At 47.2% G+C, this 20,811-nt stretch overlaps 1 protein-coding gene across 2 annotated transcripts in view; it reads right to left on the reverse strand.

The window, feature by feature from the left end:
• CLN6 (CLN6 transmembrane ER protein) overlaps positions 1 to 20,806 on the reverse strand; it is a 68,899-nt gene extending 48,093 nt beyond the window's left edge. The window contains exons 1-2 of one of the 2 annotated variants that reach the window (XM_075346075.1): positions 20,620 to 20,806; positions 17,033 to 17,147 (exon numbers count right to left, since the gene is read on the reverse strand). In XM_075346075.1, coding sequence (XP_075202190.1) covers positions 17,033 to 17,035 — 3 coding nt within the window. In that variant the 5' untranslated portion in view covers positions 17,036 to 17,147; positions 20,620 to 20,806. Of the gene's footprint in view, positions 1 to 17,032; positions 17,148 to 20,420; positions 20,544 to 20,619 lie in introns of those variants that run through there. The other variant, XM_075346074.1, reaches the window with a different exon arrangement.
• Positions 20,807 to 20,811: the final 5 nt, after the last annotated feature.

Consider the following 20,811-nt stretch of genomic DNA (forward strand, 5'->3'; position numbering starts at 1 on the left):
GCTCAAGCAAGGGTTATTCTGATAGCTCTTATCTGGCCTAAAAGACCGTGGTTCTCATGAATGAGGTTCAGGTCAGTCAGACCCCTGAGTACTGCTCGACATTAAAAGTTACTGATTCAGGGTTCAGTCTGCCACACCCAAGCAACTGGTCGTCTTCTAACTGCCTGGAACTTTAAAGGTCACTTTTAGTACAGCGAGGCTTTTCACCTAAGTTAGTCTCCACTTTACTCCAGAAAAGGAAACTGGTAACTAGAAATCTATGGTAGAACCTGGAAGAAATACCTAAGCAGCTCAGGTGTTAGGCTTGAGGGCAAAGTCTCAGTAGGACTGGTCTTGATATTTCTAAAGATGTGGCTAGACAAGATTATCTACCAATACACTTAAAGTACAAATTTCAGACTTAGGTGAATTGTATAATTTTGACCTACCAAGTAAAGGATGGTGATCCAGAGTTAAAAGCGTGTGAGAGATAAACGCCATTCCCTAATCCAAAAATCCCTCCTTGGGACTTGAATTTGGTGCTAGAAGCATTATCTAGTGCACTGTTTGAACAGTTAAATTCGTAGTTGGTCAAAATACTCACACTCAAAACAGTCCTTCTCTTGGCCCTGACATCCACATGTAGGAGAAGTCACATTCAGAAATAGCAACAAAAAGAGGAGCTAAAAACTCCCCCAAAAATGTATTATAAAATGTACTCACAGCAAAAAAGGGCAACCAGTCCAGTTAGCCCAGGCCAACACATCTAATGCACAAACAGGATGCAGACAAGCCTCTCAACATGATGGACACTTCACAGGTGCAAGATAAATTGCACACCAGTGGCGCGCATAGGGCACTGTTCACACTTGTATGCGCATGGTGTCCAGCCAGCAACCTATTACCACGCCCTTACTATTAGATTAGGCGGGTTACCCGGACACTACACACTGCAGCACGCAAGGGACAGAAATTCCACTATGCACGGCCGTATTAAGAGGCCCGGCTGTACCCCGCATAGTCAAAGTGCAAAAAATACACATAAAATATATGTGAGGTATTAGTTTGTAAATTGGCCAATGTACGTAAGCCCACAATCCTCATCACGGATCCTCACGCTTGCGGGTCCCTACACTGATAAATATCAAAAATAGCAACAAAAAGAGGAGCTAAAAACTCCCCCAAAAATGTATTATAAAATGTACTCACAGCAAAAAAGGGCAACCAGTCCAGTTAGCCCAGGCCAACACATCTAATGCACAAACAGGATGCAGACAAGCCTCTCAACATGATGGACACTTCACAGGTGCAAGATAAATTGCACACCAGTGGCGCGCATAGGGCACTGTTCACACTTGTATGCGCGCCACTGCGTACACTTGTAATACCTCACATATATTTTATGTGTATTTTTTGCACTTTGACTATGCGGGGTGCAGCCGGGCCTCTTAATACGGCCGTGCATAGTGGAATTTCTGTCCCTTGCGTGCTGCAGTGTGTAGTGTCCGGGTAACCCGCCTAATCTAATAGTAAGGGCGTGGTAATAGGTTGCTGGCTGGACACCATGCGCATACAAGTGTGAACAGTGCCCTATGCGCGCCACTGGTGTGCAATTTATCTTGCACCTGTGAAGTGTCCATCATGTTGAGAGGCTTGTCTGCATCCTGTTTGTGCATTAGATGTGTTGGCCTGGGCTAACTGGACTGGTTGCCCTTTTTTGCTGAAGTCACATTCAGGCATTATTGGTCAGCTCTCCTTTATGCAAATTCTGGATGACCATGTTAAGCAGATCCTGCTAACCGATCTAAAATTGCCATTAGGTTCCAAAGAACATAAGAGATCCTGCTCCCTTCTTTTTGGGCTAAACCCAAGAATTCTAGGGAACAGACATTTCACACCTTAGATGTTAACACTAGAAGTCCCAGAAATGTCGAGCTCCCCCATTCCAAAAAAGGTAGAAATGTTAAATGACCCCTCTCTGGGACTTCTAGTGTTAAAAGATGTCTGATGAAATGTATATCAGTCACAAAGACATGGAGGAATAGTCAGTCATTTATTGTCTCCTTTGAGGGCCATAGGAGAGGAATAAAGGTTTCAATGAGTACTTTAGCTAGGTGTATTAGGGAGGCTATTAAATTAGCCTACTCCTCAGGTGATAAAACAGCTTCTGAAAAACAGAGCCCACTCGTCTCGAGCAATGGCAGCCTCCTGGGCGGAAAGAGCGGATGTGTATCAATGAGACATGTCTGGCTGCTACATAGTCCTCTCTTTCCACTTTTTACAAGCATTGCAGGCTAAGTAAGGGAATTTGGATATACAAATATAAATGCTGACTTGAAGGGCATAAAAAGGACATGACAGATGCCCTTTAATTGTCTATAGAATTCTCGTGGTGCTGTTGTGACGCCCTGGCCTATCAGGTCGTCACAGGGTATTGTGGAATCTTCCCTTCAGCACAGTATCCACCCTCCTTGGTTATGGGTCCTGGTCCTTTGGTGTTGCCAACAGCTGAGCCAATCAAAACCCTAGGAACAGTGTGCACTGTACCCACCAGACACACCATTGGGGGGCCTGAAGGGAATAGGGCCGCCCACATGGGGAATTGGTAGGGGAGAGTGAGAAAGTAAGAGGAGAAGTGAAGTGGCAGTGGAAGGAGAAGGTAGTGACTCTCGAGAGGAGAGGTCACAGGTGGAGCAGGGCTCCTGAGTACTAGGTGGCAAACGTTGGTCTGGGCCTGGTAGGAGCTGGAACCCCGGTCGCAGGGGATAGTGTCAGGGGGCACGGACTGCCGAGAAGGGCGGCCGGCGACCTTGAGCGATCCCCGGGCAGGGGCCAGGGCACGACTGGGTACGTGGGCCCTAGCCGACGGGGGTGAAGACTTCAAGTAAAATCGGGGTACTAGCGCACCAATGGGATTGGACTTTCCAAATACAGTCCAAAGAAATCGTACGTGTGAACCCTGAGAGCAAGCACACTCAGTTAGCCACATGGGTGAGCGGGACCCGAAAAGTTTCAGACTTGAGGGTCCAAAGAAGAAAACAGAGGTGCCAAGTAAGGGGTCACAGACTAACTGCAACACCAAGGACATGGACCCAAGCGTGCTCCCTCCCAGCTGCAGTGGTGCTCAGAACGCTGGTTTACAAACTGTTGGTGTGATTATTTCTGGACTGCGTGAGTACACTGAAAAACCCTTCTCCTACCCCAACGGCACACCCCTACGTCACCATCACCGGGCTCCGGGGGCAAAAAACCCCTACCCACAAAAGGGGTTAAAACACCTTTCTGCCATACCACCACCACCGGGCGTCCCCAACAGCAGCGGTGGTACCCTAACTTACGTCACGAACTTTCCTAATCCAGTGTATAGAGTCCCCCTTTCATCGAGTGGCTGCACGACCCCTGGGTCCGGAGATCCCTCAAACCACCGTGGATCCGGATCAGAGCAGCCCGGCTGCTGGCACAGGGGTGGCACACTGTCATGGGTAATAGGAAAAGACTATTACTTACTGGTCATGGGATTTTCAAGAACCCATGACAGCACCCTATTATTCTCCCCCTCCCCAGTCACGGATTATAGATATACACTAGTTAGAGTGCTGTGCAATTCATATGGTTGGAAGGTGTTATGGTGGTGATGGTGTTTACGCTGCTTATAATAAATGGTGGAGGTCCTCCCATGCTCTGTAACCCAACTGATGTAGGGGAGAGGTTCAGCCTTTTTATTCTGTAGGTTTCCTGTACTTGATGTGCAGATCCCTTTGCTCATGGTGCTGTCATGAGTTCTAGAAAATCCTATTACCGGTAAGTAATATAGTCTTTCCTGTTCTGTACGGAAAATAGGATTACAATGACACTTAAGGTCACAGCTCAGCTCCTCCTTTTCCCCCACAATGATCTTGCTCAGATTAGAGCATCATCAGATAACACTACTGTAGAGCTATGAGGGTCAGCAGGTGCGCTTGTCAACTGGCCTGGCCATCTAGAGAAAGATCACACGGACCAGGGCTCATCCCACTTAACACTCGCACTCCTTCCATGTGGGCAGAACATTAATCAGACAAGACAGAATGAGGAAAAAACATGTTGGTAAGATTTTATTGGTTCACCAACAGGCAAAAACATTGTAGGTTACCAGCAAGAACACAAGATGGTACAAGCGACAGTCTCTCCCTTCCGCTGGCCCACCAGAGATTAGAATATTTTCTATTTTGGGGCTTCCAGAGCCAACCATCCCAGCCAGTAGCACTCAGATTTTGGCGAGTACCCACTGCGAGGAGATAGCGGCAAGCTTAGGAAGCAAACTGAGCACAGCATGATATGTAGCCAGGTGACAGTTGTCCCAACTTGGGTTCTCCAAGCAAATTCATGGGCTCAGCTTTGAAAAGTGAAGCAGTACTGTGATCCTTCAGCTGGAACCGTAGATCCTAAGCTAAAGTCCTGTATAATTTGAACCTGGAGACAGGAGCAAGGCCCCTTTTATACCCCTCAGTTCTCATTTCAGAGTAGTATTAAGAACAGTTCCCCATCCACACACAAGTGCCCAGAAGTCGAGTCGTCATTTTACTCCCCCATCCTTAATTAGTCCTGGAAAACTGGCAGATCCTGGCGAGGGTCACTGTTGACAGGGCTGCAAGACGCGATAAGCCTCATATTCATCCCTGCCCTCTTGTCGGGAAGGTCCACCGGCATTTCCATAATCTTTGCCCTTTTGGTGAGGAGGTCAGCAACAGTGGCTCCCAGATATACATCCTGCCCCCCCCACCCGATTTCCTCTCAGGCTGGGCAAACAAGCTGTAAAGGTGGGGGTCTATGAGTTGGGCTTCCCTAAACTCCTTACGATCTATCTCCCGCCAGTCAATGGACACAGTCTGGTAGGTGTACTCCCCATTGTTGACTTAGAGAAGGATAATGGAGGCTGGGAATGTGGGTTCTCGAAAGAGGTGGCAGAAGGATCTGTACCAGTGTGCTGCTTTGTTTGGTTGCGAGTGATGGCTGTCACAAACTGTCTGAATAGTCCTTGTCCTAGGTCATTCCACAAAATAACAGGTGTGGAGAACCCCACTTCAACCTCTCCCTGGTCGATCCAAAGTTCAACTGTACACATGCAAGAGGGATATCTGAGCACTGAACCCCAGCCAGGAAGATCGTCACTTAGCGACCTGGTAAATGGTGTTCTGGGGTAATAATATCTGGGTTGACAATAGTGATGGAAGACCCAGTGACTCGAAGTCCCTGGACCTGTATATCACCAACATGGATGGGCTGGGCGTGGCAATGGAGGTTGACTGGGGTAGGGTGTCTGAGTATATCCCGGATTCGAGCGGCTTTGGACTAGGTTGTTGATTGCAGACTGCCCCGAGTTCCTTGATTTGGAATGCAGTTTAATTCCTCTGTGTCAACCTTGTCAGGGTCTTAATAGTCTTCCACGACATTCTGGGCATCCCAACGAACGAATTGCTGGATCAAATCCGATCTGGTGTCAGTGGTCCTTTATTTCATCTCTTGAATCTGATACAGCTACTGTAGTTGCCATTTTCTGTTGAGGCTATATGTCCACTCCAGTGCTCTTCCCAAACCCAAGTTGGTGGGGTTGGACATGGTGGGTATGCCTCACTGGTTGTTGGGCCCTTGGACAGTGTCTATAAACATCAGTCCACTGCATCTCCCCCGGATCAGCCGGGCTGAGTAGTATCCCACCATTGCCACCAGTTGAAGAGACATGAAGGTCAGTGGGTGCTCTTGTCCACTAGCCTGGCTGTCTTCAGAAAGACTGCATGGACCAGGGCTCATACCACTGAACACTCACACTCCTTCCCCATAGGCAAAACACTACTCACACAACAAAGTGTGAGGGAGCCACACTTTGGTAAGACTTTATTGGTACAAAAGGCAAACGCATATTGTAGATTACCAGCAAGAACACAAGAGGTTACAAGCGACAGAGTCTCACCGTTCTGCTGGCCCACCAGTGATTAGAATCTTTTTGACTTCCAGGGCCAACTATCGCAGCCAGTGGCACCCGAATTGGGCACCCACCAAGAGGAAATAGTGGCAGTTCTGGGAAGCTGACTGAGCACAGCAAAATATGTAGCCAGGTGACTGAATTGTCCCAACCTGGGTTCTCCAAGCAAATTTGTGGTCTCAGTGTTGAACAGTGAAGCAGTTATGTGATCCTTCAACTAGAACCATGAATCCTAGGCTGAAGTCCTGTGGAATATGGTGACAGGAGCAAGGCCTATTTTATACCCCTCAGGTCCCATTGCAGGGTAGCATGTCTAAAAGAATTTGTGGGAGATGGCTGTTCTCTCATTGGTTGCTAGTTCAACCTGACTGCATAATTTTCCTCTGAATTATATAGTCAAAAGGGCAATTCACATTTAGCAGGCATCCTGTATCCGCACTTATCAGACAATAGGGCTGCAATCAGTCTGACATGAGACAATGGCTAACTTCTCTTGATTTACCAAACAAAAGGAACTATACATCTGGCCTAATTAAGAACAGTTCACCCTCTCTCCCCAAAACATACACAAAAATGGCAAGATTTTTTTCACAATTTAATATAGATGGATAGTGATTTGGAATAAAAACAAAAAAATAAACAAAAGTAATTTTAAAATAAAAAAATTTATTTAAAAGGATAGGTTATTTTTTGATGATCCCTTCAAATGGATTCACTTGCTTTTTCTCCTTTAGGGACATGTTTGAGGAAAAAAAAAAAAAAGTTTCAAAGAGCATATGGCTGATGGCAGGTGTGCTTTAAATTAATTAGCATCATTGAGGTAACATGCACCAAGTCACCCCATACCGAGAGCCTCATGTTACCGTACAGGATAATGTGACATAACAGCAAACCTTTCACAGCTCATGCTTACTAGTTCTTCCACCTTTCTGTAAGGGTAACTTAGTTGTAACACTGGTAACGGCATACTGTAACCATTGTCACCTATTTCCTTATATCAGTTCATCATTGGCCACCGACCTATTGCACAAATAGGCACTTAATGTATGTCACTGGGGGAAGAAGACCATAAAAATAAACCTTTGTTGGACATGCATTAAAGAATAAAGCAAAGAATTCATACATATTAAGTTTCACTGTTCTGTTGGACAGAAACAAGGTGAGCAGTAAGGAGTTTTGTTCCTTGTGCTGAAAGGTTTCCCCACATGTACTAAAGAAAAGGTATTCCCCAATACTGGATCCTCACAGTGTGTCTCCCCATAAATGTGTGTCACATGGCAGAAAGCGTTGTCCTCACTGGTGACAGTGTACCCTCCCCATTTCTGCATACATTTCACCTACAATTAAAATCAGATTTTCACACAAGTCCTAAAGATAGATAAAAGAACCGAATTAAATAGAGTCATTAATATTAAAAACTTTAGAGAATTTATTGTGAGAAACAGAATCCAATATCCTAAGTCTGTAAGTGGCAAAAGTAAGTGAACCTTTACTTTCAGTATTTGGTGTGATACCTTTGGGCAAAATTAACTGCATCTAAACTGTTGAAGTAATTGTTGATTAGTCCTGCACAGCGACTTCGAGAAAATTTAGCCTATTACTCCCTCAAAAAAAAACAACTTGAACTCTCTTATGTTGGTGGGATTTCATCCACGAACTGCTCTGTTCAGGTCCTTCAACATTTCTGTAGTATTAAGGACAGGACTTTGACATTTTAAAACTACACTTTAGGCTTGGTTCACATTTCCGTTGTTTATGATGAGTCACAATCCGCCGCTCTGATAAACAACGCAATCCGTTTGGCGGATTCCGTTGTTTCCCATAGACTTGTATGAACGGCGGATTGCGACTGATGCCCTTGCGTTGCATCCGCCGCCCAACTGATCAGTCGTGGAACGCATGTGACTGATGCAAAACAACGGAAATGTGAACCTAGCCTTATTCTACAAAAGGAAGGTTAAATAAGAACAACTTGTGCGTTTTGGGCCCTTTTCTTGTTCCATGACCCACATTCATTTGAGATTAAGCTCATACATGGTCCTGACATTTTTCCTTTAGATTTCACTGGTACAGTTCACAATTTATTTTTCCATGATGTCACGCCGTCCTGGCCCAGATGCAGCAAAACAAGTTCAAACCATGATACTACGACCATCGTATGAGTGCTTAATGCTGTAATCACCGTCTTTCCTTTCTCCAAACTGTACTCTCTTCCTTTAAGCCAAAAAGCTGTATTTTGGTCTTATCTGTGCACATATTTCTCTTCTAGCCTTCCGGATTGTCCGTGTGATCTTTAGATGCGCAGCAATGTTCTTTTTGAAGCTTTATGGCTTTTTCCTTGCATCATTACCATCCACGCTATTCTTGTTCAGAGTCCTCCTGATAGTGGACTTATGAACATTAACTAATGTGAGAGGCCTTTATTTGCTTAGAAGTTCCTGTATGTTTCTTTGTGACCTCATATGCCTTGCTCTTACAGTGATCTTTGTTGATCAAGGTCACGAACAATGCTGCACGTGTTACTGTAAATGTGTAGCTTTGTACACTTACCTGTCCACTACAGCTTTTGCACAATAGACTAAAAGCATGAGGTAAAAGGGAACCTGTCACCAAATTTGTACCTTATAAGCTGTGGCCGCCATCACCACTGAGCTCTTATATACAGCATTCCAGAACACTGTACATAAGAGCCCAGGCCACACTGTATAACGTAACAAAAACCAAAACACTTCTAATATTCACCTACGAGGCGTTCCGATGAGTGTCACTGCTCTCTGGGCTGACACCTCCTCTCTGCAGCAATCTCAGTCCTCCTACTCAGTCCAGTATGGATGACGTATCTACGTCATCCACACAGGCAGACATCGCGGATCAGCCCTGCTAAGGGCTGATCAAAATACTGTAATGCGCAGGCGCACTACAATACTTTGATCTGCCCTGAGTAGAACAGATCAAAGTGCGCCTGTGCAGGACCTCAATGCCGGGTAGTGTGCATGACGAGTCATTCACACGGACATCTGAAGAAGGAGGATGGCAATCGCCACAGAGAGGAGGCGCCGAACCGGAGAGAAGCGATACCCATTGGACCGGATCGCCCCCTAGGTGAAGTCTTTTTTTTTTTTTACATTCTGCAGAGAGGCCTGGGCTCTTATATACAGCATTCCAGAATACTGTATATAAGGGCTCACTGGTGGCGGCCGCAGCTTAGTCACCAAATCTGGTGACAGGCTCCCTTTAAGTGTACCCAACAGCCACACCAAAGCTCTTGTCTCCTTTCACCGTTTAACTACACCAGCAAGAGGCTTAGCTTTGTTAACACACTAGTACATAAACAGACCAAGGTTTCTAGCTCGTAACAAGTACACTTCTGGCGCACACAGAATTACACAACTCAGCTATACTTTCCCTGTTTTATGTTGTTCGTACATTTATTATTACATTAACAAGGAACACCCTTTGAAAATCTTAGATCCACATGCAAAAAGATGAAATAACGAAAACGGACAGCCAAACAAAAAAAACAAAAAAGCTACAAAAATAAAAATGTGATAAATACAGATAGCTCTTACTAATTGGATCAGTAAGCCATTCTTGGGAAGGAGAACCGCTAAAATTTGGCCAGTGGTACATCCCTCATTGTTTTTTCCTGGGTCTGACACCAGGTAACTGTATAAAATATTTTATGGGTTCCCACCAAGACCGCTCGCCCCTCCTCCTGGTCAGGTGAGAGGAGGATGACGACAGTAGGTATAATAAAAAAAAAAAAAAAAAAACACAGACTGTTTTGTTTCACAATACCTCTTTTCTGTCATACTTTACCATAAGAACCTGCTAATGGAATAATACAACTGCCATGTTTCCAAGCAAATATTTATCATCCTAAACATCCCAAACATGACCGATATCCATAATTCAATCGAATACCATATTTGTGGTTTCCCCAAGGCGGACAATCCTTGAGATGGACTCAACATAAGCAATTACAGTCATGGCAGAAAGTGTTGGCACCCTTCAAATTGTTCAAGCCGAAGTATTCCTTTCAGAAAGTATAACTACACATTTAATTCACTTTGCATGTATTGGAACATCACAAAAAGAAAAAGAAAATTAATATTATATAAAACATTTGTTGGTACCCTCAAATTAATAATTGGTTGCACATACTTTGGAATAACTAACTACACTCAATTGTTTACTATAACCATCAAACAACTTCTTAAACCTCCCAATTGGAATTTTGGACCACCTTTTAGGAAATTGTTCCAGGTCTCATTGAAGGCGCCTTCTCCCAACAGCAATTTTGTGATCTCTCCACAGGTGTTCAATGGGATTTAGATCCGCACTCATTGCTGCCACTTCACAACTCTCCAGCACTTAGTTTCCATCCATTTCTGGGGGTTTCCTGAAGCATGTTTGGGGTCATTGTCCTGCTGGAAGACCCATGATATAGGACGCAAACTCAGCTTTCTGACATTGGGCCCTACATTGCCATCCAAAATCCTTTGGTAATCTTCAGATTTCATGATGCCTTGTACACAGTCAAGGCACCAAATGCAAGAGGCAGCAAAATAACCCCAAACCATCTTTGAACTTCCACCATATTTCACTGTAGGCCCGGTGTTCCTTTCTTTGTAGGCATTTCATGCAAAGGTCGACGGATAGTTTGCACTGAAACTGATGCACCCTGAACCTGCAGGACAGCTTGAATTTCTTTGGCATTTGATTGGGACTGCTTATCCGCCATCTAGACTATCCTTTGTTACAAGCTTCCATCAATTTTTCTCTGCTGTCCATGCCCAGAGAGATTAGCTACAATGACATGGGTTGTAAAATTTTTGATTATGTTGCGTAAAGAGACATCAAGATCTCTGGAGATAGACTTACAACCTTGATATTGCTGATATTTGTCAAAAATTTTGGTTGAAGTCTTCACACTGTTCACTTTTTTTTTTGTTGTCCATGCTTAGTTTGTCACACACAGTGCAAAGATTGAGTCAACATCTCCCCTTTTTACCTGCTTTCAGGTGTGATCTTCATATTGCCCACACCTGTTACTTGCCACAGGCGAGTTTGAATGAGCATCACATGCTTGAAAAGATGTTTACAGCAAAGATTGGCTCCAGTTGTACATCGCCCAGGCCAAAAACTAGTACTCTAGCAGGATGCAGCTAAGCACCCACTAGTGGAGGCATCACAGGTGCAGGAGGAGCAAATCACACACACTGCCAAGAAATGGAGGGCGCAATTGCTGGATGATAAAACTGCACACTGATTGCTTGCATAGAGCGCTGTTCATACATTGCTATTTTTATATTTAGTGTAGGGACCTACAAGCATGAGGTCCCGTGACGAGGGTTGTAGGCTTCTGTATTCTGGCCATAATACCAACTAAAACCTCATTTATTTTTTTTGTGTACTGGATGCACCCAGGCCCCTTCAGTTAGGCCTTGCATATTAGAATTCCTGTCCCTGTATTGTACACAGGTTGGGTACGGCTTGGCAGCCCGCCTGATCTAATAGTATGGGCATCACCTAATAGGTTGAGGGCTTGTGACTGTGCATTTGCAGGTGTGAACAGCGTTCTATACAAATCATCAGTGTGCAGTTTTATCATCCAGCAATCGCCCCCTCCATTTATTAGAAGCGTGTATGTGATTTGCTCCATCTGCACCTGTGATGCCTCCACTTTAGTGGGGTTTTAGCTGTATCCTGCTAGATTACTAGTTTTTGCCCTGGGCGATGTACAACTGCAGCCCATCTTTGCTGTAAGTAATGCTTAATTTTTGGAGTATATTTATTCCTCTTTTTGTTGCCATTTTTATATTTTGAAAAGATGTTTACTCACAATTTTGGAAAGGTGCCAACAATTTTATACGTACCACTTTTGGGGTTTTATGTGAAATTATGTCCAATTTGCATTTTTGTGTGTTACTCCAATACACACAAAAGGAAATAAACATGTGTACGAGAGGCTGCTGATAAGTCTTTGGCTTTACCCAGAAAGAAACGAGATAGGATGATGAAACTATACATTTAGTCCACATACTCTCCACTGATGTCAACATAATTCTTACATCGGTATTCCAAGTTCTGTAAGCCTAGCAAAAAGGATTTCAGTTGTGCCTCAAACCAGGCATCCGTAGCAGCCATGGCATCAGAAATGGTGTTTCTCCAGGTTTGGAAACAAATAAATAATATTATTATTAATAATATTTATTCATTTATATATCTCTTTTAATTTCATAGTGCTTTACATACATTGGCAACACTGTCCCCATTGTGGCTGACAATTCCCTATCAGTATGTTTTTGGAGTGTGGGAGGAAACTGGAGTACCCGGAGGAAACCCACGCAAGCACAGGGAGAACATACAAACTCCTTGCAGATGTTGTCCTTAGTAGGACTAGAACCCAGGACCCCAGCGCTGCAAGGCTGCAGTGCTAACCACTGAGCCACCGCGCCAATGATAGTCACAGGGAGCTAGATCTGGTAAATAAGGTGGGTGGTCAACCAGATGGAAGCCCAGCTCTGCCAGTTTTGCCGTGGTCACTTTTGCAATGTGAGCGGAGGTGTTGTCTTGCAGGAACAAGATTCCTTTGGACAGCTTGCCGCACCTTTTGGCCTTCAGAGCTGCCTTCAATTGGTCTAAAAGTTCAATGTAATACCTTGCATTCATGATAGAACCCTTTTGAAGGTAGTCCACTAGGAGCACATCCTCCTTATCCCAGAACACAGACGCCATCACCTTAGTGGCTGATTTTGCTCCCTGAACTTCCTTGGATGAGGAGAACCACTGTGCCTCCACTCTTGACTCCTTGTTTTCAGGGTCATACAAATAAATTCAGGTCTCATCCATAGTGACCAGTCGATCCAGGAAGTTCTTATCAGTCCGAAAACGCTATAAAATGGTCTGGGACGTTTTCACTCGCATGCTTCTCTGAACTGTTGTCAAACATTTGGGGACCCACTTTGCAGATAGCATCCTCATGTCCAAATGTTCATGGATAATGGCATATACACATTCACGGGAAATCCCCACAATGTCTGCTATTGCTTTAGCTGAAATTCATTGATTCTCCAGTATGAGGTTGTGCACAGCATCAACGATCTCCGGAACAACCACTCTCTACCATTCACGACGTTCCTCATCATTGGTGCTGAAGTGGCCAGTTTTAAATTTGGCAACCCAGTTCTTAACTGTGGATCATGAAGAGCATTGATCTCCCAATGTCTGTGACATATCACCATGAATATCCTTTGCAGACTTTCCTAGCAAAACAAGAATATTATCACTCCTCTGCTATCTGAATATCACATTAGACTCCACCATTTTGTTTTCCCGTGTGTGTACAACACTGTTGCCATAAGCAACAAACAAAATTTTGAAAACATATATTAGACAAGGCTTTCATGTGATGTAACATTCGTTACCATAAAAGCCAAAGACTTAGCAGCCCCTCGTATAACAAAACATGTGCAATAGTGATACTTTTCTAGGAGAATTACCGTATTTTTCGCTTTATAAGACGCACCTGATTATAAGACGCACCCCCAAATTTGGTGAAGGAATAGAGAATTTTTTAATAAATGGGGTCCGTCTTATAATGCCAGTGTCCGTCTAACAAATAATATAGGGTATATGTCCCTCATAGCCCCCTCATCCTAAAATTAGCCACCTTAATCTGGATATGGCCACCTTATATTGAACACGTCCCCCAGTAAGGCCCACAGGCCCACTGTTTGCAGGCCCACTGTTTGCAGGCCCACAGGCCCACTGTTAGATATCGCCCCTATGTTGCTGCTTTTAGTAAAATAAACTCCTTACCTTCTGCAGCAGTGTCCTGTCTGGTGTCACCCTCCTCGGGGTTTAGCTCCTCCAGTGTCTCCTGTACTTCCTACTTCTAGTGCCAGTCATGTGATCGGGACAGCAGAGAGATATCTCTGCGTGCCTAATCACAGCAGCAGGAGGGAGACCGGGCAGACACGCTGGAGGAGGCGAGTAAAGAGTTTATTATTTTACTATGGGCAGCAGCATGGGGGCCATAGCTAACACAGGGGGAGGGGGCATGTGCGATCAAAGGTAAGCACAGGCAGATAATATGCGCAGGTCCCCCAGCCCATCGCCGCGGTGCAGTTTCAGCACCATGGTGGTGGACAGCGGCTGTGCATATTATATGAGCGGGTGCAGGAGATCAAAGGCTGCCGCCCCCAGCTTCACAAGCCTCTACCAACCCCCCCAGCCCCCCAGCACCGCTCCAGAGCGGCCTCCACCTCCCCTGGACCCTGCAGTATATAATCTGTATATTCGGTTTATAAGACGCACCCCCTACTTTCCCCCAAAATTTGGGGGAACAAAAGTGAGTCTTATAAAGCGAAAAATACGGTAGCTATATTCTCTGGAACAATTTCAAAGATGCCAACACTTTTGGTCATAACCGGGTTTATTTATTTAACTTGATTATTTAGCACTACTAATTCCACAGCTCTTTCCAGTCGTCATCATCATCGTTCCCATTGGGGCTTACAATCTAAATTTCCTATCTGTATGTCTTTGGAGTCGGAGGAAACCAATGCAAACACAGGGAGAACATGCAAACTCATTACAGACGTTTTCCTTAGACCTGTTTCACACGTCAGTGAAAAACACAGACGTTTATCACTGACGAGTAAAACACGCATATGTCCCTTCGTGTGCCCTGAATCACGGCACACGTGGTTGTCCACGTGCAATCCGTGATTGAACATGGACACACTCACCTGTCCTGTTCCTGCTGTCCGTGTTGCTGAAGAGTCCTGCGGTACTGCATCCAGCCGCAGCTGTGTCGTGCATAATGAATATGCACAACAATAATGAGCCGGCCAGGAAGCTGCAGAGAGCAGAGGCCGAACACAGCGTCGCTGGAGAGTTAAAAAGGTTTTATTTATTTTCAATGTCCGCATTTTTCTGGAACGGGTTTCATGGATCACACCATAGTGGGACATCAGTGATGCCAGAAAAACAACGGATATGTCTTTGTGCGGCAATCACGGACACGCGTGTACTTTGCACGGAGACACGGTCAGTGAAAAATCACTGATGTGTGCACAGACCCATTGATTATAAATGGAATTATGGATTATAAATGGAAACGACAAAAACCCTCACCATGGCCCTGATCCACTCTCGCCTTGACTACTGTAACTCTCTATTAATTGGTCTCCCAGTAACTAGACTCTCCCCTCTACAGTCCATCCTTAATGCAGCAGCCAGGTCACCTATCTGGCTAACCGCTACTCGGATGCCTCTGCTCTGTGCCAGTCATTGCACTGGCTGCCCATATATCACAGGATCCAATTCAAACTGCTTGTTCTCACCCACAAAGCTCTCCACAGTGCGGCACCCCCCTACATCTCCACTCTCCTCTCTGTCTATCACCCCACCCGTTCTCTACGCTCTGCAAATGACGTTCGACTAACATCCACACTAATTCGAACCTCCCACTCCCTGATCCAAGACTTCTCCCGAGCTGCACCAATCCTGTGGAACTCTCTACCCCAAGAAGTTAGGACAAATCACAATTTACTCAGCTTCAGACGCTCCCTAAAAACGCATCTTTTTAGGGCGGCCTATCACACTCCCTAGCCTAACTAATTTCACCTAATCCCTCTACAACTTCTCACAACATAACCCCACATCAAACTCCATGGCACCCAAATGCATCTCAAGGCTCTGGCCAACTAGTCCAGGAAGCCATTGTCTATCCACCATGAGATGGCTGGATTGTCATTGTAAATAAGCACTTGTACCTTGCCCCTTCCCCCACCTCATTGTAGATTGTAAGGTCTCACGAGCAGGGTTGCCATTTTTCCCTTTAAATATTGTATCTTCTATAATTGTTACTTGTTTGTATATGTATATGTATATGAGCCTCCTGAATTGTAAAGCGCTGTGGAATATGTTGGTGCTATAGAAATAAAGATTATTATTATTATTATTATAATGGGTCTGCGTATGTCTGCGATTCTGGTACGTATAAAAACTAGCACATACATACCAGAATCACTGACATCTGAAACAGGCCTTAGGGGTACTTTGCACGCTGCGACATCGCAAGCCGATGCTGCGATGCCGAGAGCGGTAGTCCCCGCCCCCGTTGCAGCTGCGATATCATTGTGATAGCTGCCGTAGCGAATATTATCGCTACAGCTGTTTCACATGCACTCACCTGCCCTGCGACGTCGCTCTGGCAGGCGGCCAATAGGAGCTGAGGGGCAAAGATGAGCGGGATGTAAACATCCCACCCACCTCCTTCCTTCCGCATAGCAGACGGGAGCCGCGGTGACGCAGGTAGGAGATGTTCCTCGCTCCAACGGCTTCACACACAGCAATGTGTGCTGCCACAGAAGCGAGGAACAACATCGGACCGTCGCGTCAGCGCAATTATGGAATTCACCGACGCTACACCGATGATACGATTACGACGATTTTGCGCTTGTTAATCGTATCATCTAGGATTTACACACTACGATGTCGAGAGCGACGCAGGAAGTGCGTCACTTTCGACATGACCCCACCGACATCAAAGCTGCGATGTCGTAGTGTGCAAAGCCCGCCTTAGTGGGATTTGGATCCCAGGACTGTACAGCAACAGTGCTAACCACTGAGCCACCGTGCTGCCCCCATTATGATATCTGATCAGTTATCTGTGGATGGTTTTGAAATCAGAATATTGTAAAGATAAAACTTCATAATAGAGGACCCAATCATCCAGGGTTACTTTTACAGGAGGGAAGGAGCGTTCTGGGTTTCCACAACAAGTGTTCATTGACAACAGCTGAAAGGGTGGACTTTTCGGATATTGCCTTTCTGAATTTCGTTTCTATTATTAATTAATGCCATATAGTTTGTAAATTAGAACTTGTCTGGATTGATGGAGCCTGACTAATGAGAGCGCAGGGCAGTGAGTGAGTGTTGCAAACACTTTAGGTGGGCTCTCCTCCCGTATCTGTGATAATTCTACCATGGAGGTTTGATATTCCCGCTGTTTATTTCACCACAGATCTCTCTTTCTAACCTCAACATAGGACACGTAACAATATAATATGCACTCACCATAACAATCGGACGGCCAAAGTCCAGAAGCCAGTTCTGCAAGGTGAAATAGAACCACAGGTCCAGGTGGAAGCGGTTATTTCTTGAATCATCATTGGAATGAACGGCACCAAATCTGAAAAATCATCAAAAATACATTTTATTAATTTAAAGATCTAGCTACCAAAGCACCATTACAGTTCAGTGAGCGCTACGCAGTACACCTCCAACTATGGTCACACACCCACTAGGACATTGGGTATGTAGAGTCTAGTGCAGTCGTTAAAAAGGTAGTCAGTCCATCAATACAAAAAGACTGTTCAAACCTAGCACAGGCGATCAGTGCTGAGCAGTTCAGGGCACCTTCCCACCTACTTATTTCGCCATCTATCCCACCATATTGCAACTTGATTGACAGCTCTGGCTTTACAGAACCCAGATGAAGGCAGAGATCCATGGAAAACAAGTGGGTGGGAAGGTACGCTAAAGTGCTCAGCAACACAGAGGGTGCTCAGAGCGCCTGTGCTTGATCTGAACAGTCATTCTGTGCTGACATAGAAACAAAGCAGGAATAGAATTACAGCTGCGGAGCCCTTTGTACCATAGCATTGTAGGCAATTAGTCTGCCAGGATCTGCCGTTTGATCAACTATATACGATAAAGGCTGTCAGTGGTGGGAGAGTCGGGCATGCAGCAACACCGTATACAGCGGAGGCAGAGCCGGGCACGCGGCAGCACAGTATACAGCAGAGCCAGACATGCGGCAGCACAGTATACAGCAGAGCCAGACATGCGGCAGCACAGTATACAGCAGAGCCAGACATGCGGCAGCACAGTATACAGCAGAGCCCGGCATGCGGCAGCACAGTATACAGCAGAGCCCGGCATGCGGCAGCACAGTATACAGCAGAGCCCGGCATGCGGCAGGACAGTATACAGCAGAGCCCGGCATGCGGCAGGACAGTATACAGCAGAGCCCGGCATGCGGCAGGACAGTATACAGCAGAGCCGGGCATGCGGCAGGACAGTATACAGCAGAGCCCGGCATGCAGCAGCACAGTATACAGCAGAGCCAGACATGCAGCAGCACAGTATACAGCAGAGCCCGGCATGCAGCAGCACAGTATACAGCAGAGCCCGGCATGCAGCAGCGCAGTATACAGCAGAGCCCGGCATGCAGCAGCACAGTATACAGCAGAGCCCGGCATGCAGCAGCACAGTATACAGCAGAGCCCGGCATGCAGCAGCACAGTATACAGCAGAGCCGGGCATGCAGCAGCACAGTATACAGCAGAGCCCGGCATGCAGCAGCACAGTATACAGCAGAGCCGGGCATGCAGCAGCACAGTATACAGCAGAGCCCGGCATGCAGCAGCACAGTATACAGCAGAGCCCGGCATGCAGCACAGTATACAGCAGAGCCCGGCATGCAGCAGCGCAGTATACAGCAGAGCCCGGCATGCAGCACAGTATACAGCAGAGCCCGGCATGCAGCAGCACAGTATACAGCAGAGCCCGGCATGCAGCACAGTATACAGCAGAGCCTGGCATGCGGCAGGACAGTATACAGCAGAGCCCGGCATGCAGCAGGACAGTATACAGCAGAGCCCGGCATGCGGCAGGACAGTATACAGCAGAGCCCGGCATGCGGCAGGACAGTATACAGCAGAGCCCGGCATGCAGCAGGACAGTATACAGCAGAGCCCGGCATGCGGCAGCACAGTATACAGCAGAGCCCGGCATGCAGCAGCACAGTATACAGCAGAGCCCGGCATGCAGCAGCACAGTATACAGCAGAGCCCGGCATGCAGCAGCACAGTATACAGCAGAGCCCGGCATGCAGCACAGTATACAGCAGAGCCTGGCACGCAGCAGCACAGTATACAGCAGAGCCCGGCATGCAGCAGCACAGTATACAGCAGAGCCTGGCATGCAGCAGCACAGTATACAGCAGAGCCTGGCATGCAGCAGCACAGTATACAGCAGAGCCCAGCATGCAGCAGCACAGTATACAGCAGAGCCCGGCATGCAGCACAGTATACAGCAGAGCCCGGCATGCAGCAGCACAGTATACAGCAGAGCCCGGCATGCAGCACAGTATACAGCAGAGCCCGGCATGCAGCAGCGCAGTATACAGCAGAGCCCGGCATGCAGCACAGTATACAGCAGAGCCCGGCATGCAGCAGCACAGTATACAGCAGAGCCCGGCATGCAGCACAGTATACAGCAGAGCCTGGCACGCAGCAGCACAGTATACAGCAGAGCCCGGCATGCAGCAGCACAGTATACAGCAGAGCCCGGCATGCAGCAGCACAGTATACAGCAGAGCCCGGCATGCAGCAGCACAGTATACAGCAGAGCCCGGCATGCAGCACAGTATACAGCAGAGCCGGGCATGCGGCAGCACAGTATACAGCAGAGCCCGGCATGCAGCACAGTATACAGCAGAGCCCGGCATGCAGCAGCACAGTATACAGCAGAGCCCGGCATGCAGCAGCACAGTATACAGCAGAGCCCGGCATGCAGCACAGTATACAGCAGAGCCTGGCACGCAGCAGCACAGTATACAGCAGAGCCCGGCATGCGGCAGCACAGTATACAGCAGAGCCCGGCATGCAGCACAGTATACAGCAGAGCCCGGCATGCAGCAGCACAGTATACAGCAGAGCCCGGCATGCAGCAGCACAGTATACAGCAGAGCCCGGCATGCAGCAGCACAGTATACAGCAGAGCCCGGCATGCAGCAGCACAGTATACAGCAGAGCCCGGCATGCAGCACAGTATACAGCAGAGCCTGGCACGCAGCAGCACAGTATACAGCAGAGCCCGGCATGCAGCAGCACAGTATACAGCAGAGCCCGGCATGCAGCAGCACAGTATACAGCAGAGCCCGGCATGCAGCAGCACAGTATACAGCAGAGCCCGGCATGCAGCAGCACAGTATACAGCAGAGCCCGGCATGCAGCACAGTATACAGCAGAGCCTGGCACGCAGCAGCACAGTATACAGCAGAGCCCGGCATGCAGCAGCACAGTATACAGCAGAGCCCGGCATGCAGCAGCACAGTATACAGCAGAGCCGGGCATGCGGCAGCACAGTATACAGCAGAGCCCGGCATGCAGCACAGTATACAGCAGAGCCCGGCATGCAGCAGCACAGTATACAGCAGAGCCCGGCATGCAGCAGCACAGTATACAGCAAAGTAATAAGTGCGGGTAAAAGTTGTGGAAATGTTCTGCTCCACGGAAAATAAATTCCTATAATTTGCAGAACTCCTGAGCCGAGCAGGCAGAGCGCTGCGTGTGACTCCTCGGGGCGCCCTGCAGATGGTGAGCTGGAGAGGCCGGCAGTCTGCGCACACAGGGGCAGCCTTCATCAGGCCGGCTCGGGGCAGTGAGGACGGCGGTACCTGGCCGGGGACCCCGGGGGCTGCTGTCGCCGGCGCAGTGTGTTCTGCATCCCGATGCTGCGCGGGTCTCAGTGTGTGATCAGCTACGGACCGGGCAGAGATACAAGATTCCACAGCAGCCAATCAGCGTGCAAGGGGCGGTGCCAGGCAGGGGCGGGGCATTAGCTAGACCTAATCATGTGACAGGGGGACCGGTTACCTTGGTTACGGCGGAGTGTGCCAGTGCCACCGTCGCAGGTGATTACACTAATGCCAGAGTCTATAACATGGCGCCCGGGGCACACCGGGAGGCAGAACTCGTCGGTTGCGGTGTCCTGTCCGCTCTCCCGGGTCCTGTAATCACATCCTTCTCAGGTTTCAATGTTTGTACCCGGAACTCGAGTGACGTGCG

The sequence above is a fragment of the Anomaloglossus baeobatrachus genome, chromosome 4, assembly GCF_048569485.1.
Source record: "Anomaloglossus baeobatrachus isolate aAnoBae1 chromosome 4, aAnoBae1.hap1, whole genome shotgun sequence".
In the NCBI taxonomy this organism is placed as follows: Eukaryota; Metazoa; Chordata; class Amphibia; order Anura; family Aromobatidae; genus Anomaloglossus; species Anomaloglossus baeobatrachus.